Here is a 25,504-nt window from a genome sequence, read left to right as displayed (position 1 = left end):
CCTTTATATAGACAGCTTCTGTTTTTTCTTCAGAGCACTTTCATGTATATTAACTTATGCACGGAAGTCAAATTATGAAACAAGGTACAGGAGGGGCGCCTGGCCGGTTTGGTATATAGCATGTGGCTTTTGCTCTTAGGGTTGTGTGTTCGAGTCCCACGCTGAAGGTAGAAATCACATAAAAAAATAAAATCTCTCTCTCTCTCTTTTTTTTTCCCATGAGCAGGGGAGCAGCAGAGAGGGGGAGAGAGAATCCCAAGCAGGCTCTACGCTGTCAGTGCAATACCCCATGAGGGGCTTGAACTCATGAACTGTGAGATCATGGCCTGAGCTGAAATCAAGAGTGGGATGCTTAACCAACTGAGCCACCCAGGCAACCCCCCCCCCCCCAAATAAAACCTTTAGACAAGGTGCAGATAAGTGTAATGAATTAGCTCAGTTAATGAGTTGGTTGGACTAGTTAATAGATGCACATACAAGGCTACATGTAGACAGTTGCTTGGAATGCCAGGAAAAGAAAACATTTGGAAATAAGACTAGGAACTGTGGAAATACCATCTAGGGAACACCACCTTTCATTCCAAAATGGTGGGAGAGAAGTTTACTCCTTGGTATTTTTACCTCTTCCGCATTCTTCATTTGTTGATTCAATACATTCAACATGTATCGAATGCTTCTTACCTGCCTGTCATTCTGCCCAGTGGGCCTTGGGAATGTAGAAATGAGACATGGTGTTTCTTCCTTTATTCAACAAATATTTATTAAGGTCCTACAGGTGCCAGAAACTGTTTTAGGTGCTAGGGATATAGCAATTAAAAGAAAAAAAAAAAAAGCAATGTACAAATGTGCAAATCATTTTGCAGTAAGTGTCTTCAAACTAACAAGGTAAAGGCAACCCAAGTGCAACAATAAAAATGTGCTGGCTAGAGGGATGGGCACATGGCTAGTGTGATAGAGCAACTGTAGTACAATGTTCGTGGTGGAGTCTAGATGGTGGTTCTGTCAGTGTTTAAAACATTTAATTGATTTATTTTTTATGTTTATTCATTTCTGAAAGACAGAGACAGACAGAGCACAAGCAGGGGTGGGGTGGAGAGAGAGGGGGACACAGAATCTGAAGCACGCTCCAGGCTCTGAGCTGTCAGCAAAGAGCCCGACGCGGGGCTCGAACTCACCAACCGCGAGGTCGTGACCTGAGCTGAAGTCGGACGTTCAACGGACTGAGCCACCCAGGCGCCCCAGAGTTTAAAACATTTAAACTCTATGTGTCGAAATTTTTATAAGGAAATATCATGGGGAAAAAAGGCTATAGAAATAAGGAAAGTGGGCGGGGGCGGTGCCTGGGTGGCTCAGTCGGTTGAGTGTCTGCCTTTGTTTCAGGTCACGAGGTCACAGCTTGTGGGTTCGAGCCCCGCATGGGGCTCTGTGCTGTCAGTGCAGAGCCCGCTTCAGATCCTCTGTTCCCTTCTCTGTCTGCCCTCCGCCCCCCAAAAGTAACGGAAACAAACAATGAAATAAGGAAGGTGGGGATTTGGGAAAAATTCATAGAGGATGCAACATTCTTTCGCCCTCTTCTTTCCCTAGTTACCTAATCTCCCCTTAGCTCTGGGTCCGTCAGGTTTTCCAAGTCCCATTGGGCTTCATCTTGGGCTATAAAGAACTCTGCAAAAGTCTTTGAAGACTGTGAGATCTCCTTAGTGGAGAAAAGCCTTTGGGGCCACGAGGCCGACTCCCGAATCAGCTAAAACCCACCCACCCCACAGCCACGTGGTAAGGCAGGCTCCTTCCAGCCAACCTCTCCCAAAGGCCTGCCTCTACCTACCCAGGTAGCCCACTCCCTCCGTGTTAGTCTCCTGTGGGAGCGTCTGCGGGAGTTTGGTTTTGGATGGTGACATGAATATTTCAAAAGCGAAAAAAGACCATTTGTGCTTTCTAATACGCTTAATTTTCTCTAGCAAATTTTCTCGAAGTAATTCCGGAGTTGAGGTACTTTACGAAGTTTGAAACGAATGCTATTGACTTAAGCTGTCTTTTGGACTGTGGGAGCCCATCAGCTCATCGGTAACAGGCTCACAGGGCAGAGGCTGGAAGCTACTGGTGGAGTCCTACCTCTCTCCCCCTGCACCCCAGCAAAAGTTCCCTTTCAGGGCTTCAGCCTTGTAGGGCCCTCTCCCAACTCTTACATGGGGCCTAGACTGTGCCAGCTGCTATTCTAAGAACTTTAAATATAACAATTCACTGAGTACAACAATCCCAGGGTGGAGTTGTCATTATTATTCCCATGTAACAGATGAGAACACTGAGGCACAGGGAGATTATGTGACCTGCTCATGGAACTAGGTGTGAATGCAGAAATCTGCCTCCAGAGGTGGGGGCGGCTGTGAATCACCAGGAAATACTCCCTTTCTCATCAAGTGACTAATTGCCCACCTCTGAAAACCCAGCTCACTGAAAAGTATTAACCGGTCAAAATGACATTCATCACCATTCTAATGTTTTCATAAATCCTAACTCCGCAGGGACCTCAGTATTTGTGATTTCAGACTGGTTTGAAAGGGCCTTGCATTTTGGAGGGAGGGTGCCCTTCATTTAACCCCGTCCGATTACCCTTCTCTGGGGAGAAAGACTCTCGGGAGTCTCCTACTAAGGAGGATGGTGTTTCCAAGAGAGGAAATATTTAGAGCTGGCCGCTGACATATTTTGGCAAACGGGAGGGGGAAATTTTTTCATCTGGGGAAAACACAAGTTTTTAGCCTGAATAATGGGCAAACGACATTAACTCTTTGCTTCATCTTTTTTTTTTTTTTAATTTTATTTTTAAAATTTACCTCCAAATTAGGATAGAGTGCAACAAGGATTTCAGGAGTGGAGTCCTTAATGCCCCTTCCCCAAGTAGCCCATCCCCCCTCCCACAACCCCCCCAGTAACCCTCCGTTTGTTCTCCATATTTAAGAGTCTCTTCGGTTTTGTCCCCACTCTTCGCTTCCTCTTAACCTCCCGTGCTCGTTGGGATTTTGCTTCCCAAGCCCGGGGCGTTGCCAGTCCCCCCATTACCCGATCTGCCCTTGTAGCTCTTCGCCCCCCTTCGAAATAGACGGAGCACACCCCGTGAAAGCGCCGGGCGCGTGTGCCCTGTCCCTCGGTCCGCCGGAGGTCGTCGGGGAAAGGGTTAACCGGGCAGCGGGGCGGGGGGAGGAGGGCCGGCCTCACACCTCTCCGGGAGACCTCGGGCGGCGGCGGCGGCGGCGGCGGCGGCGGCGGGGCCCGGGAGGGGCGGGGGCTGGGGCTGGGGCTGGACGCCTCGCCGCCTCCGCCTCGGCGAATAGCAGCGCGCTGCCCGCCCGGATTGGAGCAGCAGCATCACGCTGACCTCCGCCTGGGCTGTAAACCGAGCCGGCCGCTGCGGGCAGAGGCAGGCTCTCGGCGCCTCCGGGAAAGGCAGCCCCACGGCCGAGCTCCGCGCGGCTCGCAGGGACCCGGGCAGCGCCCCAGCCGCGGCTGCGGGGAGCGGGGGAGCCCGACGCGGGCGCGGGCGGGGAGCGTGCGTCCGTCGGCAGCAGCGGGAGGAGGGGCGGCGCCAGCCATGGCCGGGGACAGCGAGCAGACCCTGCAGAACCACCAGCAGCCCAACGGCGGCGAGCCCTTCCTGATCGGCGTCAGCGGGGGCACGGCCAGCGGCAAGGTACGGGGGGTCGCGGCGCCGCGCTCCCGGGCCCGGGCCGGGCGGCGGCGCATGTGGCGCGGCCGCGGGCCGTGTCAGTTGCTGCAGCCACCGCGTGGCCCGCGCGCCTCCGCTCCTGGCCGCGCTCCAGCGCCCAGTGTCTCCCCCCACCCCCCCCCACCCCCGCCTCTGCGCGGACTGCGGGCGGGGATTCCGGTCATCGCGGTCCCCCGGGGTACGCCGGCCACGGGTCGCAGGGCTGGCGCGCGCCCGCTCGCTCTTTTTCTCCGCTGCGGTAACTCGTGGCCGGGCTCCTAGGGGGAACGGGCAGAGAAAGCGGATGCTTATTGTTTTGCGAGTCCGACGGTGGGGGCGGGGGGAGAGGGCTTCAAGCGGGGTCGCCGGGGAGCCCCCGACGCGCCCCCTCCCCCAAGCCCCGCCTGGGTGGGGGGTGGGGTGGGGGAACTCGCCCCGCGGCGCAGCGCGGGCCGCGGGGGCGGGGCGAGCCGGGAAGCCCGACCTGGAGGGCTGCGGGAACGCGCGAGGCGGCGTCCCGGGGAAGGGAGCTCGTGTCGGGCTGGGGACTGCGGGGGTGTCTTGGGGGGAACATCCTGAGCGCCAGCTACGTGCGGTGACATGGACCAAATGACAATACGGCTTCCGTATGGTTATGAGCAGAAACGTGGCCGGTTTCAATGAGAAAGTTGTTCTGGCTCCGTGCGTGCTCCTCGGTTGCAGGGGCTTTAGCGTCGTGGGTGCACGGAAAGGGGTCAGTCCTAGGGGCGTCCGACCCCCCTCAGGAGCCCGTCTTTGTTTTATCAGCCAAGCAAGAAAAAACGAGGGAAATGCTTTTTTAGCTTTACCCCGGGCCTTTCCTGCAGGTGGAGAAGGGTGGAGACCTCGCAGATGTTTCTTTCTTCGCTCCCCTTTACTGCATTTAAGATGTGGGTACTTGTTTCCTCGGCGTTTAGCAAGCTCCCCATTGCATTGGGAGCATGGGCTCCTCCTGGCGAGCCTGCGAGCCGTGGGCTGTGCGCGCCGCGTTTGGCGAGGTGGGATGCTGCCTCCCAGGGCCGGGGAGAGCGGAGCGGGGAGGCTGGTTGGCGCCATGAGGAGCGAGCCACGAGGCTCTCGCGCCCCAGCCGACTCCTCCCGAGCCCCTCCTCCATTTTGGCTCCACGTTTTCCCCTCCGGGTCCCCGCGGGGGCCCAGACCCGGCAGCTGGCGCTGGGAAACTTCTTTATTGATGGAGTTCATCTTGTCTCTCGCTCCCAGGGCGAGGAATCTGGCAGCTTTTAGGTCCCCAAAGTTGATGTGGCATTTGCCCCCCCCCCCCCCCCCCCCCGGGCCGAATGCGTTTTCAGGCTGCTAAATGTTCTCTGCCAGCGCTGTTGCTGGTTCTTAGAAGCAAAGGTAGAGGCCAGCACTTTCAGGAAGGTTTCCCTGTTCTTTTAGGATTATTCTTGCCCCCCTCTTTTGTGTAGCCTGCGACTGTTGCATGGGGCCTTTTTGTTGTTGATGGCTGTATTCCCAGCGCTCCTTCCTATAGCACATGTCTGGCACGTAGCTCGCCCCAATCGTTAACCTGAGGTTCAGTCCTCCTGGGAGGAGGGAGACTTAAACTGGCAGATGAGTGTGGCATTTAGAAACCATGTCCTTGGTAATCATCTAAATGATATAGTCACACCAAACATGGAAGCAGACCCTGTGCGGTGAAATAACTCCATTCTCCTTATTTTTGGGTTCATTGGTCATCACCTGGTCCCAGTTGATACTCCGTGTAAGTCGTGTTACTTCTGTAATGTGTCCAATGGGAACGAGTAGTGAGCCCTGCTCCTGGGGTTCTCATGGAGGAGGAAGATTATAGTAACTCTGAAGAAGGAGTCTTTTCAAAACCAGGTTCTTGTATTTCCTCTGAAAGGACAGGTCTAGAGAGAACAAGAAGTCACACTGGAAGGGAAAAAAAAGGAAACAGTGTAAAGCATATTGTACATTTTGGGCATTAATAAATACTGTGTCATTGTTTAAGAATATTATATCCTTGTTTTGTTATTTAAAGATTTTTTTTAACACCCACTTATTATTGAGAGACAAAAAGAGACAGAGCATGAGCAGGGAAGGGGCAGAGAGAGAGAGGGGGACACAGAATCCGAAGCAGGCTCCAGGCTCCGAGCTGTCAGCACAGAGCCCATGGGGCTCGAACTCACAAACCGCGAGATCGTGACCTGAGTCGAAGTCGGATGCTTAACTTAACCACTGAGCCACCCAGGCACCCCTGTTATTTTAAAAAGCCCAAGGGAGCACTGGACTTCTGTAATTCCACGTAGGAGTTCATTTGCTGTGATTATATCTTGATTCTCTTATTCCAGGCCTTAGTGCCTTTCCTGAAAGAAATTCAAAGTATTTTTTAGAGGATGTGCAGCACCAACAGGCTGGACCCCCTTTGGAAGTCTGAAATCTGGAATCTGAACATAGTTGTGCACGAGGATCTGGCAGCAAGATTGGTCCTCCGCTTCCTCGGGTATTTATTATGTGTCTGTTAAAAGGATTTGGGCAAGGCAAAGGGTCTCAGAACATCATCAAAACTGACAGTTTAGAGCCAGGAGGAACCTCAGAGTCCAGTCCCTGGAGTCCAACACTTAGTCTCATCACTTCTAGAATAGAAAAATGTATCCATGTGATGTACTTAGCGGCGGACCCAGTTCTGGACTGATGCTGGTTGATCCCCGCTGTTGCCTTGTTAAGGAAGAATTGACTGAGGACGAAGAGTAAGGCTAAGGTGGGGGGGGGGGAGGGTGGAAAACACATGTTTACAGCCTTCGCCTTGGAAAAGGGCTGCGGGGAAATGGCCGTGAACTGGTTTCAGACGTACTTGACCCAAAGGGAAATGGAAATGCAGATTGCTCTGTACTCTTGGCCCAGCCCTGTAGATCTTGGTTGTTCCCCCCTCCTGCACCCCTCCTTTATAAGAAAAATCAACTCCCTGTTCAGCTTCTCTTGAGGGCTCAGATTTGTCTCTGTTGTGGCCGCCCTAAGTACAAAAATTGTATCTCAGACTAAGTTATTTTGGTTGTACAGGCAAAAAAAAAAAAAAAAAAAAAAAAGTGCACCTCCATCTATCGCATTTTTTAGTTTGTTTTATAAATGACGACGAGGGGCGCCTGGGTGGCTTGGTCGGTTGAGCGTCCGACTTCGGCTCAGGTCATGATCTCACGGTCCATGAGTTCGAGCCCCACGTCGGGCTCTGTGCTGACAGCTCAGAGCCTGGAGCCTGCTTCCGATTCTGTGTCTCCCTCTCTCTCTGCCCCTCCCCCATTCATGCTCTGTCTCTCTCTGTCTCAAAAATAAATAAACGTTAAAAAAAAAAATTAAAAAAAAAATGACGAATTAGAACTTGCGAGTAAGCTTTGCCAGGCTGACATGGTGAGTCATTGTTAAAGACTCATGGTAAAATTGTGGTGGGTTGAGGAGGTTATTCTGACCTATGTTAATCAGATTCTCCTGCTTTCCTCCGAAAGGACAGGTCTAGGTGAGCAAGAAGTCACACAGGAGGAGGGAAAAAAAAAAAAAAGCCTCAACTTCTCTGCCCACATATATGTCCCTGACCGTAGATGCCGTTCTGTCTTTTTTCGGTGGTTTCTTCCTTGGCCAATTAAAGTCGCTTCTCAATGGCCGCCATCAGAGTGGGCTTCTTTGCCTATAGCTCTGATTATGTCCCTCTCCTTTTTGGAAATCGTGGACCACTCTCCATTGCCCAGACTACTGGTCAAATATTTCAGCCTAGTGCAGATCCCCTAATGTGGTCCCAGACTGTCTCTTTTTCCCCTCTTCTCCCCCACCCACGTGCACAGACAGACACACGTACGGAACCTCTTTCACTTAAACTTTTGCTTAGGTTCTTCTCTGGAATGGCCTCTAGTCCTTTTAAGCCTTCAGTTCTGTAAATAACTTCCTCCAGGGGACTTTGTTATTCATTTCCTTAATCAGAATTGTTTTTTTTTTGTCTCCCGTGCTTCCATAGTCTTACCGACATTTTGCCTTGGCGCCTGGCTGTTTGTTGACTGCTTGTTGACTGCCTCCCCCACTGCACTAGAAGTTCTGTGAGAGCGTCTCGAGTATTTGGGCCTTCACGTCCCCATCAGTGTTTGATACGGTGCTGCTGTTTGGTGTTAGGTGTTGATTGAGCTGCATTAGGCAGACCAAGACTTATAATTATCCTTTGTTACTTGATTCATAAGACTATTTGAATTAGGATTTGGAGCCACAGTTGAAACCACGTTTACCTCTGTGATGCATGTTGTAACGACCAAACTCTAAAAAAAGCCCCCTGAACCCTAATGCATTGGTATTGCTTAACCAGAGCCTAGCATTTGTTTAGTATGCACTAAATAAGTATTTGTTGAGTGAAGGTCATTTTGCAGAATACCGTATTAAGTGCTTCTTTTGTTTGTTTGTTTTTGAGAGAGAGCACATTCACGTAAGTGGGGGAAGGGGCAGAGAGAGAGGGGGACAGCAGAGGGCCCGATGTGGGGCTCGAACTCTCGAACGGTGAGATCATGACCTGAGCCGAGGTCAGACACGCCATGGATTGAGCCACCTAGCCGCCCCTGAATTAAGTGCTTTTGAGGAGAAGTTGGGATGTGAGGATATGTGAGAGAAAGTCTATCAGTATTTTGCAGTTGAATGTTGCTTAAACCACTTTTACCATGAAGCCAGATTCTCTTTTTCTTGTTTTGTTTTTTTAAGATTTTCTTCATTTCTTAAAGTAACGTCTACTCCGAACGTGGGGCTGAAACCTACTAGCCGAGGTCGAGTGCTGCACCTTTGGAGCCAGCCTGGTGCCCCGCCCCCGCCCAAGCCAGTTCATCTGTAAAGCATTTGATTTGCTCTCCCTTTGAAGTCAGGCAGGCGGCTGTCTTCCCTGTTGATGGGTAACAATGGAAGACATGAGGTTAGGAGAGTTTTTGACTTGACTGACGGTGGCTAGTAAGGGATACAGCTTGGATCGGAGTCCGGATTTTCCCTTTCCTAGATGCATGTCTGTTCTGAGCTATCTTCATAAGCAGCAAGGAGGTTGGTCTGACTGTGTATGAGTAACACAGACCAAGAGGGCAAACGGCAGTGCCCTCAGAGGTCTGGGCTGTCACCTCCCCTTAGCTCGACCATGACTCATCTGCTTTTGGAGCATCTGGAACGTGCCGTGGGCCTGCATCCCCTTGATTCCATCACCCTGTTCCTGGACCCTTCAGCGGCTGTGCCCCTCCCGCCGGGCCGCTCACTCCGCACCCTCCTTCCGTTAGGTTCTCCCAGAATTCCGGGGACTGGGTTGGTCCCACTGGCTTTCTCAGAGCTGGCACTGTGTGCGTTCTGCCGCCCCAAACTGCTGCCGTGGCCATCAACGAACGCCTGGTGCAATGTGGCTCTGCTGGCCTCCTGCCTCTCTCCCCTTTGCTCTCTCTGCTGCAGCCACATAGGCTGCACCCCACCCCTGGCTTTCCCTCTGCCCAAGAACGTTGTTGGTTGTGCCAGCGCCTAACACGGAGCCCGGTAGAGGAAAGGAGACCTAGCAGATCTTGAGGGCTCCTGTGTGTTCCTCTCCTGCCGCCTGCCCGTTGTCCCCAGCTGTGCCTGTGTGGTCAGCTGCCTTCCTTTTCCTTCCTTGCTTGAATGTCTTTGAAGTTTGGCTTCTGATGCACACTCTCTGTGGTCACCTGACTCCGGCTGGCTGGGTAGCCCTTGCTGAGATCTTTTGCCTGATGTCCTTGTTTCTTTGTTGGGTGTTGCTTTCACGAAGTTCTGTGCTGGGGACAGATTGTGTTGGGAAGTTTCCCTGTTGAGGACCTGGTCTTTGTTGCTGGTGGGGTCTGAGATGGTGCTCTTGGACTATTCAAGATCTCTGAGGTCTTTTAGGTGTGGGTCTCAGTGTTTTAAACCAGTGGAAAAGCTTGGAGGGGGTACCCTGTGTGTGTGTGTGTGTGTGTGTGCGCGTTCAGGTGTGTTTTCATGTCCATTAAACCACTATTTAAAAATTTATTTTATTCATTTATTTTTTATTTAATTTTTAGTTTTATTCTTTACTTTTTTTAACATTTTATTTATTTTCGAGACAGAGAGACAGAGTGCAAGCAGGGGAGGGGCAGAGAGAGAGGGAGACACGGAATCCAAAGCAGGCTCCAGGCTCTGAGCTGTCAGCACAGAGCCCAACACGGGGCTCAAACCCACAAACTGTGAGATCGTGACCTGAGCGAAGTCAGATGCTTAACTGACCGGGCCACCCTGGCGCCCCTATTTTTTTTTTTTTAATTTTAATTAATATCATCAAATCACTTTTATCAGTAAGCCAGCTTACTAAAGCATTTGACCATCTCTTTTTCATGATGTATCATGTATATGTATATATGAATTACATGAACATAATCTGTATAAAACACAAAGATAAGAGCTATCAAACAGAAAAATGATATAAAGAGTTAAAATGATGGTTTCTTTATTTTTAAATTTTTTAAATGTTTATTTTTGGGGGAGAGAGAGAGAGAGACAGAGCATGAGCAGGGGAGGGGCAGAGAGAAAGGGAGACACAGAATCTGAGGCAGGCTCCAGGCTCTGAGCTGTCAGCACAGAGCCCAGCCCAGAGTGGGGCTCGAACCCACAAACTGCCAGATCGTGACCTGAGCCGAAGTCGAGTGCTTAACCGACTGAGCCACCCAGGTGCCCCAAAATGATGGTTTCTTTAAAGGTATAAAACCTTTTGATTTTACTAAGATATTTTTTATTTGTGACTAAAGAGTGTTTTATTTTTAAAAATCTTGTTTCACACGTGGTGACTCATGGATGTTGGATGATCATGGTGATATTAGTCTTGGTGACTACAAGGCTGAATGAAGGCTTGGTTCTAAGTTTAGTCTTTTGAATGCTGATTAAAAGACCATCCTATTTGAAAAAGTTATCTCCTTCAAAGATCCAAGAACAAGAAAGTCCCCGTTTGCAGTGTTTACCAAATCACAATAGTCCCCTCCCCCAAAACCCAACGAGAAAATTTTCACCTTTGTGCATCAGCTGTTTTTGCAAACCAAGGTGCTTCATTAACTAGTTGAATTCAAACTCCACTGAAAATCCTTATCTGGAGTATTTTACAAGTTCTTACAAGTTTCTGTTTACAGGTGCACACATAGTTTTTGGCAACAGTGTTGCTTAACAGTGGAAACATTTTCGAATCTCTTTACCAGATAATTGGATCGTTTACTTTTAATAGATGTATTTCTTTGCCTTCAATCCTACATAAAACAACAAGTCAAAGTTTATTTTTGAAAGAGCAGGATTTCTAAATGAACAAGTAACTGCAAAGATCACATGAAAATAAGACAGGAGTGTCTAAAAGACCAGAGAAAAGGTGTAACAGCTGTCAGGTGTTGACAGAAAGTAACTAATCTGTGGGGCACTTGGGTGGCTCAGTGGCGATCCAGCCCTGTGTTGAGCTGCCAGCGAGGAGCCTGCTTGGGATTCATTCTCTCTCTGTCTCTCTCCCTCTCCCTTCCCCTCTGCCCATGTGCAGGCTCACTCTCTCCCTCTCTCCAAAAAAACAAAACCAAAACCAAAACCAAACCAAACTAATGGGTGTTCAGGTCACATGCATGCAAGAGTTAAGCGAACATGAAAGTTCATACAGAGAAAGCCAAAGTAGTTACAATAAAGAAATTACCATCAATAGGCTACTTAACATAATAACCTGAAAAGTCTGAAGAATGCTAGAAAGCATTGAACCTTTGGGCCTCTCCTAAGCAGTAATTGGATTACATGGGGGGGGGGGGAGCGGGGGCATTGGTTCTAAAATGGACCACGCATGCTTTGAGAATTTTGAATGATGATGGGAGACAGTAAGGCAAAAAAAAAAAAAAAAATCAGTTTGCTTTGTTACTTGGCTATTAAAAATGGTCTTTCCATAGTGTAAGAAAAAAAGTAGTTATTTCTGCATGGTTACAGCCTATGAAACTGCAGGAGAAGTGTCTAAAGTGTCTCTGAACCTCCCATACTTCCTGTAGTAACCTTGAGTACCCTGTGGAGCAGGTGGCCTGCAGTTTTATTCCTGCCCCATGTGGTCCCCCACCTCATAGAAGGCTCTGCCACATGCCCTTTGCGTGACTTGTAGAAACGGTATCGTAGGACTTGTATAATACGCAGTAGAAGCATAAGAGTTTTATGTGTGCAGGCGAAGTAGGGTTGTGCTTCTTTAGTGCTTTAATCAGTGTGTGAGTATGCCATCTTGTCTGAAATTTTGGCCTTTCCCCACCTTAGCTGAAGGGCCATTCTGTCCTGTCTCAACACACACCCCCTGCCTGTCCTCTAGGAAGCCTCGGGTTCTCCAGGAATGCCTCCTTCCCCAACAGTGGAGGGTGAGCCCTTGTCTGCCTTGTGCGGGTTGGTGGGTCTCAGGCTATAGAGAGAGAGCTTGTAGGATGCAATGCTAAGAGCCCTGACTTGTGATTTGGACTCTGGTCTTCAAACGTGTTTGCATCCTTAACTGCTATGAGAAGCTTTGGAGATTCTTTATCCCATTGCATCTATATATATATATATTTTTTTTTTTAAATTTTTTAACGTTTATTTATTTTTGAGACAGAGAGAGACAGAGCATGAACGGGGGAGGGGCAGAGAGAGAGGGAGACACAGAACCGGAAGCAGGCTCCAGGCTCTGAGCCATCAGCCCAGAGCCCGACGCGGGGCTCGAACTCACGGACCGCGAGATCGTGACCTGAGCTGAAGTCGGATGTTTAACCGATGAAATCATATTTCAGTTCCACTTTTCCCACAAAATGTTAACTTAATTTCATCTATTTTTATTCTTGAAAATCTTTTATTGATCATTCTATCGTCTTTTTTAATGTTTATTTTTGAGAGAGAGTGCACATGTGTGCGTATGCACACGTGGGGGAGGGGCAGAGACAGACGGAAACACAGAATCGGAAGCAGGCTCCAGGCTCTGAGCCATCGGCACAGAGCCTGATGCGGGACTCGAACTCACAAGTGGTGAGATCATGACCTGAGCCGAAGTCGGACACTCAACCGACTGAGCCACCCAGGTGCCCTGATTATTCTATCATCCTTATGCAACAAAATGTATGTGTACATTGGAAGGTTTTTTCTATTCTTAGAAGTCTCAGCATTAATTTCTTTCAGATTATGTTACTGTGGTTATTGTCCTAAGTTAATCAGAACAAGTAGATACCCACTTTGATACATACTTAAACGAAAAAGGTAGAATTTTGTTGGAAAGCAACTTGATGGTTATAGCCTGTATCGGGGTGGGTTATTACTCTTTAAGGCTACGATAAGATTTTTCTCTTGTATAGATAGATACTTTGAGAAGTGCTGTTGACATAACTAGATGGGAACGGAAAGGCTTTTGTTCTATCAAGGTCACTCAGTTTTTACATTCCAAAGTATGTGTCAGAATCCAATGTATTTAAAAAAATTTTTTTTTATGTTTATTCATTTTTGACAGAGAGAGAGAAAGAGAGAGAGGGAGAGAAAGGGAGACAGAGCATGAGTGGGGGAGGGGCAGAGAGAGAGGGAGACCCAGAATCTGAAACAGGCTCCAGGCTCTGAGCTGTCAGCACAGAGCCCGACGCGGGGCTCGAACTCACGGACGGTGAGATCATGACCTGAGCTGAAGTCGGACGCTCAGCCGACTGAGCCACCCAGGCACCCCAGAATCCAGTGTAGTTTTATGAGTCAACCAGCTTGCCACTCACCTCCTTTAATTTTGTCAAAGACAGAAAACTGGAGACCTTCAGACTTGTAAAAGGATTTGTTACCCAATCATCAGACCATTCATTTTTCGGTATCGGCACTCGCATTTCATGTTGCCTCTTTGTATGGCCACTGATTTAGGGATTGTGGGTTCCAGCCCAGCTTTGCCAGTTGCTTACTGGGTATCTGGATTTTCATCTACAGGAAAGGCTCTCCTTTCATTCCTTAACATTTTTCAATTCTGTAGCTAGCCTCGAGTGTTCTTGAATTGTTCTCTCACAACTGGTCACACTTACCAAGTACTTCTCCCACCCACACCTGCATAATGTGGTTGGCATTTGTGACCTTCTGGGGTGGGGGGGGTCCTGAGAAACTGGTATTCCCTGCCACTTGCCAACATTCACTTCAACTGGGTATTAACTGGGTTTCCCGTAGATCCTGTGACCCTGTATCTTGCTCTCATAGATGTTGTTGCTTTTCCTAGCATCCCTCCCTCCCGGTACCTTCCTCTTCCTTACCTGGCTAACCCCTGCTCATCTTTCTGTAGGCGTCCTGTCATGGTCTTTCTTGGGAAGTCCTCTCAGGCGTGACGGAGTGTCCCTCTTCTGTGTTGCTAAAGCATCAGTCGTAGGATGTCCCCCGTTCTGTGTTGCCCTTGCTCATGTAAGTCTGTCTTCCTCTCTCCACTGCTGTCTCAGGGACTGTTTTTCCTCACTGTTGCCTGAGGCTCACACATGGGCTAAAACTAAAACCAGTCTAGGTAGGTTCTCCGTACATATTTGTTGAATAGCCAAATCTTAAGGGCCTCTTTTTCAAAATCCTTGACATTTTCACTTGGGATCTCAACAGGAATCTCAGTAGGGCCAACATTTAACTCCTGATCTTCCCTTCACATGTGTTCAGCCTGCAGCTCTTCTGCATCTCAGCTGATGACAGCCCTCATCCTTGTGGTTGCTCTGACCTAAACCGTGGAGTCATTCTTGACCACCATCTAAACCGTGGAGTCATTCTTGACCACCATCTAAACCGTGGAGTCATTCTTGACCACCATCTAAACCGTGGAGTCATTCTTGACCACCATCTTTCATTTGCACCCAGACCGTTAAGAAGTCTTGTTGGTTCTACCATTAAAGCGTGTCCTCAGTCTGCCCCTATTCACCTCCACCGCTTCCCTCCGGGTCCAAGCCACCAACATGTTGGGGTTGGGCCATGGCAGTAGTATCCTAGCTCCTCTCCCTGTCCTGCCTCTGGCCTTGTGCATTCCGTTCTCATGGCGGCCAGTGATCCCGTTCAAGTAGAAGGCTGGATAATAATTTCCCTGCTCTGCTTAGAACCCCGAGGTAGCTTCCCATTTTACTCGCAGTAGAAGCCACAGTCCTTGCAGAGACCCGCAAGTCCCCAAGATGGGCTCTGTTCTTTCTGCCAGGGTAGCACTTCCCTCAGACATCAGAGTGGTTAGCGCTCTCACCTCCTCATGGTCCCGTTGTTTAAAACTGCACACTGTAGGCACTCAGTTACAGAAAAACCTTGGTTGGCGAGCATAATTCGTTCCAGAAACGTGCTTGTCATCCAAAGCACTCATATATCAAGGCGAATTTCAAGAACCATTGGCTCAGGGGTGATCATGTGATGTTCGGCGTCACAAATGACAAGACATCGCTTGTTTATCAAGTTAAAATTTGGTAGCAATGATTGCTTGTCTTGCGGAACACTCCCAAGCAAGTTATAATCCAAGGTTTTACTGTACTTTTTGGATAAATGGTTGAAGAATTCATTACTTGTTTGCTAGGTTGCCTCGTCTAATACTAGTTTTCAGCATTTAAACCTGGTTGCTTTGGCTTTTGCTGGGAGATGTGGATAGTTATTCCTTGACTGTTCGCATTTGTCCTTCCTTGTGAGGTCCCTTTACCTGGGTAGGATGATGACTGGTACCTTGTCCGTCACAGAGCTCAGTGTAGGGGTACATGCTAGATGGCTTAGGTGCCTGTTTACGGGTGCATTTTTATTTATTGTTTCAAACTTTATTTTGAGAGACAGAGAGTGAGGGAGAGGGACGGAGGGAGAGAGAGAATCCCAAGCTGGCTGCACGTTATCAGCGCAGAGCAGGACGTGGGGCTCGAACCCACAAACTGTGAGATCGTGACCTGAGCTGAAACCAAGAGTTGGACGCTAAATCGGCTGAGCCGCCCAGGGGCCTGATTTTGAATTTTTTTTTTTTTGTTTGTTTAAAGTTTATTTATTCACTTTGAGATAGAGTGGGGGAGGTGCAGAGAGAGACTCTCAAGCTGGCTCTGCACCAGCGACGTGGAGCAGACCTGGGGCTCGAAGGGGCTCGAACTCCCGAACCGCGAGATCCTGACCTGAACCGAAGCCAATAGTCAAGACTCTTAAGCAACTGAGCCACCGAGGCGGCCTCAATGGTGCATTTTTTAAAAAAATCAAATCAGCTGGAGGGTAACCTTCACATCTTGTCAGATTCTTATTAGGAATGACACCTTATTTTGTTTGAGTCGATGCTTGTGGATCTTAGGGGGAGACTGAGCCATCGTCTTCGGAGAAAAGCTGTCTTGGCTTTGGGCAGCCTGCGTTAGTCTGAATAACCGGCCTTTTGTAGCTTGGATTGGAGCCAGGAAAGTGCTGAGCAGAGCTTTGGGTGAGGGCATGGCAGCCCTTTGGCTTCTGAGTTTAGTGTGGCTTGTAGGGAACCCGATGCATCCTTGTCGAGACGTAGAGTTGACACGACACAGCCGCCTTCCAAAGCAGTCGTCCCTTTGGGATTATGGATGTTCTTTCATCAACACAGATGCTATATAATTATATGTATTATAAACTCTAGTTTCTGCTGTACGACAGCAGTGTTAAGATCTGAGATGCTTATAGATACTTTTTTAATGTTTTAAGTTTACTTATTTCTTTGAGAGAATGACAGAACCAGTGGGGGAGGGGCAGAGAGAGAGAGAGAGAGAGAGAGAGAGAGTGGGACAAGGATCCAAAGCGGGCTCTGTGCTGACAGCAGGGAGCCCGACGTGGGGCTCGAACTTAAGAGCTGTGAGATCGTGACCTGAGCTAAAGTCAGATGCTTAACTGGCTGAGCCACCCAGGTGCCCCATGAGATGCCTGTATTTAAAACGTTTTCCTTTTTTGATAAAAGAACCACAAACCCTGTAGCCTGGGCTAGTTATGGTCTTTACTGCTGAGGCAAATTCATGATAGGATTGGTAATAAGTAGTTCTGAGCAGGAATAGCACTCAGAACCCAGGGCATATATCCAGAGGGCTAGGGGTGGCCCTGCCTCGTTTGTGTGGCTTGTGGGTTGGCATCTCTGACGACAGGTGCCTAGGAATCAGTGGACATTTATTGAAGCAGCTATGGAATGACTGTCCTTTGTCTTTGTGGGGGTTTCTGAGGTGTTTCTTTCTTTTTTTTCTTTTAAGGTTTATTTTTGAGAGAGAGAGAGAGCGAGAGCGCAAACAGGGGAGGGGCAGAGAGAGAGGGAACCACAGAATCCGAAGTAGGCTCCAGGCTCCGAGCTGTCAGCACACAGCCCAACGTGGAGCCCGAACTCATGAGCCTTGGTGATGACCTGAGCCGAAGTTGGAGGCTTAACTGACTGAGCCACCCAGGTGTCCCTAGGGCGTGTTTCTGTTGTGTGGCATATTGGTCGTCTGAGAAACTTTCTCCGTGAGTTGAATTTGGTGAGGAGATTGGCCAAGGGCCCTGCTGTTTAGGGTGAGGCATATCTCCTGAGGACCTGTTGATTTTTCTGCTGAGGCAAAACATACTATTTTGACTAGTCAGTGGCTTTATTTTTCTCCGCTTCCTTGGTAGAGAGGGTAAATATTTGAAAACAGAATGAACAGAATAGTATTTGACACATAGTATTGAACACTGAGAGGCGGTGAATACTCTTGAATACTCTCAGTGAATACTCTCTTTAAGCAAGAGAGGCAGTGAATACTCTTCTGGAAGAAAAGGCAAGCAGGGGGTGCTCTCCTTGGCTGACTTTGAAGGACACAGAGCTGAGTGCACGCGGGATTGGCCCTTTGGTCTCTAGAAGCTATGATCAGGAGAGGTCATGCTTGAGGTGGAAAAGCTTGCATTTCTGGACATTTCTGGACGTGTCCTCTAAGAAGACCTAAAATCCCAGGCCTGCCCTGAGGCTCCTTTTACAGGTCTTAGTGGGGATTAAAGTCTTTATGGTTGATAGACTCGAGGCTTTATGAAGTCTCTTCTTCAAGCAAGGATTGGAACGCAGCTCCCTGGTTTCTTCTGGAAAATGCTTTCCCGCTGCAAGGCCAGACAGCTTCGTGGGGTGCAACAGACACAGCCATGCTCGTGTTAACATCCCAGCTCGACTACTCCTCATCTGTGTCTTCTGAACCCGTTTGTACATCTGGGAAGAGCAGGTAATGTCTGCTTTGGAGGATTGCTGGTAGGATGTGAGGAGAAAATGCACGCAGGGGGGGTTATCCGTGGCGGCGTTTCTGCAGCGGCCGGAACCCGTGGCTCATGCCCTGTGCTGCTGTCTGCCCACTTCAACCAGCCCAGCTTCCTGGACGTGTGAGCCCGATGTGTCCAGGTGTGGTGGCACGGATGGCGATGGGGCCAGTTTGATTTCCATTTACTGATGTGACGTGATTTGCTTCCCTGAGGATCAGGGCCCCCCAACGGGTCAGATGCTGGCCACTCCCTCCCTCAGGCCACCTTTCAGTCATCCTGTTCTCTCGTTGCCGCAGGCCTCAGTGGTCCTTTCCTGCCGTTGTCAAGTTGGACCTCTTCTTGAAAAGATTTGGGTGGACTTGTCTCACAATGGGTGGTTACAGGGGAAGAAAAAGCAGCTTACTGACATTCCTTTTAAAAACCCTTCTAGGGGCGCCTGGGTGGCGCAGTCGGTTAAGCGTCCGACTTCAGCCAGGTCACGATCTCGCGGTCTGTGAGTTCGAGCCCCGCGTCGGGCTCTGGGCTGATGGCTCGGAGCCTGGAGCCTGTTTCCGATTCTGTGTCTCCCTCTCTCTCTGCCCCTCCCCCGTTCATGCTCTGTCTCTCTCTGTCCCAAAAATAAATAAAAAACGTTGAAAAAAAAAAAAAAAAAGAAAGAAAAACCCTTCTAGGGGCGCCTGGGTGGCTCAGTCGGTTAAGCATCCGACTTCAGCTCAGGTCACGATCTCACGGTCTGCGAGTTTGAGCCCCGCGTCGGGCTCTGGGCTGATGGCTCAGAGCCTGGAGCCTGCTTCCGATTCTGTGTCTCCCTCTGTCTCTGCCCCTCCCCCATTCATGCTGTGTCTCTCTCTGTCTCAAAAATAAATAAACGTTTAAAAAAAATTAAAAAAAAAAAAAGAAACCTTTCTAATTGGGACGCCTGGGTGGCCCCTTCGGTTAAGCGACCGACTCTTGGTTTCCGCTCAGGTCATGATCTCACGGTTTGTGAGTTTGAGCCCCGCGTCGGGTTCTGGAATGACAGTGTGGAGCCTGCTTGGGATTCTCTCTCTCTCTCTGCCCCTCACCCACTCATGCTCTCTCTCTCTCTCAAAATAAATTAATAAACTTAAGAAAAAAAACCCCTTCTATTTAAAAATAGAACCCGTGGGGGGCCTCTGGGTGGCTCAGTCGGTTAAGCATCCGACTTCAGCTCAGGTCATGAGCTCACGGTTCGTGAGTTCGAGCCCCGCGTCGGGCTCTGTGCTGACAGCTCGGAGCCTGGAGCCTGCTTTGGACTCTGTGTCTCCCTCTCTCTCTGCCCCTCCCCTGCTCACGCTCCGCCTCCCTTTCAAAAGTAAACATTAAGAAAAAGTAACAACAACAAAAAAAGAAGAACCTGTGGGAAAGTGTACACGTTTTGTATGGCTCAGTGGACCCACCCGTGGAGATCCCCACCGAGTCAAGGGGCAGCGTGTGACCAGCGCATGGTCAGCCTCCCTACCTCTTCCGTCAGCGATTTGATGACTTTAGTAGAGACAAGGCATGTTGTATAGCTGGCGGGTTACCAAGACTCGTGTGGCTCTGGGAACTTGGTCTTGCGTAGAAGATACGTCGTCAAAAGCATTTCAGCCCTCGTGTGTCTAGCAAAGTCCTACCGCTCCTCAGATCCAGATCACAACTGTCCCCCAAAGCGTGTACCCTTGTCTAGCCCCGAGAGAGCAGGTCACGTCTTCCGTTCATTTCCTTCATCCAGCACATGCTCGCTGGTTCCTTACAAAGTGCCAGGCACTCCGGCAGGTGCTGGGAACGTAGGAGTGCGTTAGAAAAAGCCCTTGACCTCACGGAGCTGACGCGTCTAGGTCTGACTCATGTCTGCTAGCCCAGTGCCTCGCATAGTCCCTTAATAAATGCCTGCCAGACCAAACGAAATTTCCTTTTCTTTCCTTTTTTTTTTAATATGAAATTTATTGTCAAATTGGTTTCCATAGAACACCCAGTGCTCATCCCAACAGGTGCCCTCCTCGATGCCCATCACCCACCCTCCGCTCCCTCCCACCCCCCTCTCCCTCCCACCCCCCATCAACCCTCAGTTTGTTCTCAGTTTAAAAAAAAAAAATTTTTTTTAACGTTTATTTATTTTTGAGACCGAGAGACAGAGCATGAACGGGGGAGGGTCAGAGAGAGGGAGACACAGAATCTGAAACAGGCTCCAGGCTCTGACCTGTCAGCACAGAGCTCGGCGCGGGGCTTGAACTCACGGGGCTCGAACTCACGAGAGATCATGACCTGAGCCGAAGTCGGCCGCTTAACTGCCTGAGCCACCCAGGCGCCCCATTTTGTTCTCAGTTTTTAAGAGTCTCTTATGGTTTGGCTCTCTCCCTCTCTCTTTATTTATTTTTTTCCTTCCCCTCCCCCACGGTCCTGTTAAGTTTCTTAGGATCCACATAAGAGTGAAACCATATGGTATCTGTCTTTCTCTGTATGGCTTATTTCACTTAGCATCACACTCTCCAGTTCCATCCATGTTGCTACAAAGGGCCATATTTCATTCTTTCTCATTGCCACGTAGTATTCCATTGTGTATATAAACCACAATATCTTTTCCATTCATCAGTTGATGGACATTTAGGCTCCTTCCATAATTTGGCTATTGTTGAAAGTGCTGCTATAAACATTGGGCTACAAGTGCCCCTCTGCACCAGCACTCCTGCATCCCTTGGGTAAATTCCTAGCAGTGCTATTGCTGGATATAGGGTAGATCTCTTTTTAATTTTTTGAGGAACCGCCACACTGTTTTCCAGAGCGGCTGCACCAGTTTGCATTCCCATCCTTTACTTTCCTGTAGCATTCACGCTCCTCTATCGTGGTCGGCTGGCGGATCTGCGATTTCTGGATTCCAGGACCCTGGAACGCAGGCCGTCCACCTTTGCATCCTTAGCCTTGTGCAGAGAAAGGACTTCATGCTGATTATTGAAGGCGTGACAAGTGGCATGTAAGTGGGGGGGGGGGTCGGTAAATGCTGTCAGAGGTCAAAAGGAGTTGGAACGTGTTAACGGGCTAGGGTTAAGCTCTTGCCAAAGTCACCCGTAGTCCCCAAGTCCTCTTAAAGCTACTGATCCTTTATCTTGCTTTTCTGTAACATTTGACAAGGACCATGTCTTCCAGGGAACCTCGTTTCACTGCCCTTGGCTGGCTTCCCACCTCTCTCGCTATTCTTTCTCAGCCAACTGCCTGGGTTCCTTTCTACCCGTGAATGCGTCCTGCCTCAGGACCCCCTGCTTGGACCCGTGGTCCTCGCCCTCTCTGTCTCTGTATCCTCTGTTTGGCAGTGACTCCCAGCTTATTTCCTGTCCCGAGTCCTTTCCTGGGCTCCTTCCCCATTCATTCATTCAGCGGTAAGAGGCGACCTCACCTGGTGCCATCCACAGACCTGCACTTCTGTGTTTTCTGTGCACACGAAGGCACGGGACAGAAACCCCGCGTCAGCTCTGCCACGGTCCAGGTAGCGCTCCTGTGTCCTCATTCACCCAGCCGGGCCCCCCGGAGGGTCCGATCAGTTCTACTTTGTCCTGAAATTACCTTCTCCTCCCTGCATCCATCATTTCTTGCCTGGATCACTCTCCAGTGGCCGGTTTCCCAGCTGCCAATCTGGACCTTTTCCAAAACATTCTCCACATTGCTGTTGGAGCAATCTTTTGGGGGGAAAAAATGCGGCTGTGATCAAGTCTGTCGCTCCCCTAACATTCTTTGGTGGTTCTCCTTTCACCTTCAGGCTTGTCGTCAGCACTGCCTCCCCCCGGAGCCGGCCAGCGTAGTCTCTCCAGCCTTCCTTCCTGCCGCCCTCCATATGCCATCCTGTCCCTTCCCAAACTCATTGTCCGCTCCTTCCTGTTCCCGGATCTCAGAGCGCTCACTTCCATTCCTCTGGACGTGTTGCTGCTTCTGCTCCCCATGTTGTCACCTCCTCTTTTGTCTGGTCACTTCAAAGCCCGAGGAAGTGTCTGTCAGTCCCCTGCAGTCTGAACTGAGGCTTCTGTCCTATGTTTTCCTCCCTCCAGCACCCCGTGTTGCTGTGCACTGCCTGTCTTTCCAGTAGATTGTGGGTTTAAAAGCAGCGACTTCTCTCTGTACCCAGGGTGCTTAGAATATCACAGGTGCCGGGGCACCGGGGTGGCTCAGCCGGTTGAGCGTCTAGCTCTTGACTTCGGCTCAGGTCATGATCTCATGGTTCGTGAGCTCAAGCCCCAAATCAGGCTCTGTGCCGACAGTGCAGAGCCTGCTTGGGATTCATTCTCTCTCCCTCTCTCTCTCTCTCTCTCTCTCTCTCTCTCTCTCTCTCTTTCTCTCCCCCCCCCACCCCCACCCCGGCCCTTCTCCCACTCATGCTCTTTCCCTCTCAAAATAAAAATACTTTAAAAAAAAAGAAGAAAATCATAGGTGCTCAAAGATACTGGAGGGAGTGTAAAGGAGGTATTTTTCTTGCCACGAGTGTGGGATTGGGTTACATATGGGGTTCATCTGGCTTATTTATTTATTAACATTTATTTATTTTTGAGAGACTGAGGCACAGCGTGAGCAGGGAAGGGGCAGAGAGAGAGGGAGACACAGAACCTGAAGCAGCCTCCAGGCTCTGAGCCGTGAGCACAGAGCCCGACGTGGGGCTCGAACCCACAAACCGCGAGATGATGACCTGAGCTGAAGTCAGATGCTTAACCGACTGAGCCACCCGGGCGCCCTGTCATCTGGCTTCTTTGGTTTCTTTCATCTGAATTTGAGATCTGAAAAGTTAAGCTCACATGTATAGTTCCGGGCTGATAATGCTCCCCATCTTCATGGTGGTTGCTCTGCACAGAGCTGAACGTTAGGCTAGTGTTGGTGAGAAGTGTTCGTGCAGGAGGCACACTTGTTTACATTGGGAACGGTTTGCCCTCTGTCCTTCCTGCCCTGTGAGTTGGGCCCGGGGAGTGTGTAGGTGTGTGGATGGTGAAGGGGGTAGGCATGGCCGTAGGGATGGTAGACGGTCACTGTTGCTTTGGAACACAGGACTAGTGCAGAAAGCTTTGACCTTGTGAGATTAAAAACTGTTAGGTCGTTTGGACGGTTCTTGTAAATTAAGTGTGGAAAAGCCAGCTTTAAATGGACCCTGCATTTATACCAACAACCGCATTGCTATTGAGCTCTTGGCAAATGTTTGAATTGAGGTATTTTCAGGGGTGGCACAGATTTTTAATGTATTATAAATAACTTTTATCATGCTTTACCATGGTTTCCCCCTTAATCCAGACGGATACATGCTCTTGCAAAACACTGACATAATACTGGTGGAGCCCCTCTGCATTCCACTGCCTTATTTTATTTTCTTGTTATCATTTAATGCCATCATTATATGTATGTGTGTGTGTTTTAATGTTTATTTTTGAGAGAGTGAGACAGAGTATGAGCAGGGGAGGGGCAGAGAGAGAGGGAGACACAGAATCCGAAGCAGGCTCCAGGCTGAGAGCTGTCAGCACAGAGCCCGACGTGGGGCTTCAACCCATGAACCATGAGATCATAACCTGAGCAGAAATCGGATGCTTAACCGACTGAGCCACCCAGGCGCCCCTATATGTGTGTCTATTATCCATTTCCTTTCAAAATCTGTCTACTACCAGTAGCTCATTTCCTGAGCTACTGTGCTAGGTGCCATGCTAAGCTCCTTTAATTTCTCAAGAGCCCCAACGTGTAAATTACTAGGATCATCCCCAGTGTCCAGATGAGGAAATCGCAGCCTAGAGAAGCGAAGGAACTGTCCCAGATGCCGACAGTACTAAGCCGTGGGGCTGGAATTTAGACTCCAGCCACGTCGCTGGAGTCTGCCCTGCTCTACTGAGCGTGTGCATAAACTTGCGTCACTGATCCTTGCTACAACCTGCTTGTTTTCCCCAACCAAAAGCTCTTTCTTTTCAGTTACAGACATGCACTGATACATAGATGTAGTGCCTCTTACATAAATGTTGCTCCTTTGGGAAACATATTTTTCCTTTCTCCACGACTCCCTGGGGGCCATGTCCCTTGAGGTAGGACCTTACCTATTTTTTGTCTTAGCAGGGGAGGGGCAGAAGGAGAGAGAGAATCTTAAGCAGGCTTCATGCTCAGCGCCAAGCTTGTTGTGGAGCCCAACATGGGGCTTGATCCCACACGGCCAGGATCCTGACCAGAGCTGAAATCAAGCATCCGACACTCAACCGACTGAGCCACCCATCACCCCAGGGTGTGACATTATCTTAACTTTGCAACAATGAACAGGATCTGAAGTCCTGGTTTATATGAGCTAAATGTCAGTGTCCTTGAGCTCTGGGAAGTATGGCAGCCGCATCAGCAGGATCCTCAGGACAGGGATGCTCTTGCAGACGGCTGCTGCCATGTCTCCGCAGTCGCTTTTTACTGCTAGACATCATCCCCGTAAAGAAAGTTCGTGTCACTGAATTCCAAGCACATGCCTTATTTGGAGTTTTAAGCACCCTGGTTACGGACTGGTCTTTTCCTGGTTCCCGTAATTGGGCTGATGAGAAAAAAGACTGATTAAATTTTGGGGTGATATTTTATAGTAATATTTGGAAGGTGGTGAAGTCTTGTCTTTCCTTCTCTTCCCCTCCAGTGGGGGCGCAGGGTTTTCCTGCAGGGCAGGGCTCCTTAGATAAGCCTGGGGTCCACGGATGGGCTTCAGAAGGGCCATCAATCTCTTGAAAATGTGTGCAGAATTTTGTCAAGAGTGCACATTTTGCTGGGACAGCATTCCATCCTGGAAGTGAGCATGAGACATCAAAGAGCAGAGAGCCTTCTTTGATATGAATATTAACACACTCTCAGTCTCAGGCTGCAAGAGTCCTGGAAGCTGGTTTGACTGAGAGATTAGATATCTTTTTGTCCTGTCCCAGAGAGGGCAGTTTGGACTTTTCTTCATGAAGGCACAGGGAATCTTGCTAATAGTGGACCTACGGGCTCAGCCTGTTACAGGGGGCACCTATTCAATTTAAATAGTCACCTTCTGGTGCAGCAACACCATTATGCTTGCTTTTGGCTCCATCTGAGCCTTCTGTCATGTACACTGGAAATTGTTCTCACCCTCATGGGTAATTGGCCGTACTTATTTCCTTTTGTTTGTCGTTGCTTATGTATTTGTTTGGGGGGTAGGGGTGGGGCAGAGACAGGGAGAGAGAGAATCCCAGGCAGGCTTCACACTGTCAGCAGGAGCCCGAGGCAGGGCTCGAACTCAAGGTGAGATCATGACCTGAGCTGAAGTCGGATTCTTAACTGAGCTACCCTGGCACCCCTGGCCATTCTTATTGCCAAATGCTGCTGCTGTTTACGTGCAAGTACGCGATTAAAAACCTAACCTGCGTATTATTACTTTGGTAGAAGTTTACCAAAGTATATAGTATAAAAAGAGAATATTGCCTCAGCTCTACCCTTGGGCAGGTCACTTGCTCCGTGCCTCATTTTCCTCATCTGTAAGATGGGTACAAAATAGTGCCTGCCTCTCAGAGGTTGTAAGGATTATGTGAAGTAGTACAGAGAAGGCAACTGAAATGCTGTCCGGTAAATGGGAAACAGCCAATAAGTGTTAGTTCTTATGAAGATGAAGGTGATGAGGACAGTTAGGACTATTACACCTGCTGTGAGGTCTGTAGCCAGAAC

At 49.3% G+C, this 25,504-nt stretch overlaps 1 protein-coding gene across 2 annotated transcripts in view; it reads left to right on the top strand.

Moving 5' to 3' along the window:
- The first annotated feature begins 3,296 nt into the window (after positions 1–3,296).
- UCK2 (uridine-cytidine kinase 2) overlaps positions 3,297–25,504 on the top strand; it is a 77,903-nt gene continuing 55,695 nt past the window's right edge. The window contains exon 1 of one of the 2 annotated variants that reach the window (XM_042925064.1): positions 3,297–3,682. In XM_042925064.1, the coding sequence (XP_042780998.1) occupies positions 3,584–3,682 (99 nt within the window). In that variant the 5' untranslated portion in view covers positions 3,297–3,583. Of the gene's footprint in view, positions 3,683–8,273; positions 8,613–25,504 lie in introns of those variants that run through there. The other variant, XM_042925065.1, reaches the window with a different exon arrangement.

Source organism: Panthera leo, chromosome F3 (genome assembly GCF_018350215.1).
Source record: "Panthera leo isolate Ple1 chromosome F3, P.leo_Ple1_pat1.1, whole genome shotgun sequence".
NCBI classification, from domain to species: domain Eukaryota; kingdom Metazoa; phylum Chordata; class Mammalia; order Carnivora; family Felidae; genus Panthera; species Panthera leo.
Note: the sequence above shows the minus strand (reverse complement) of the source record. Positions and strands in the feature narration are given on the sequence as shown.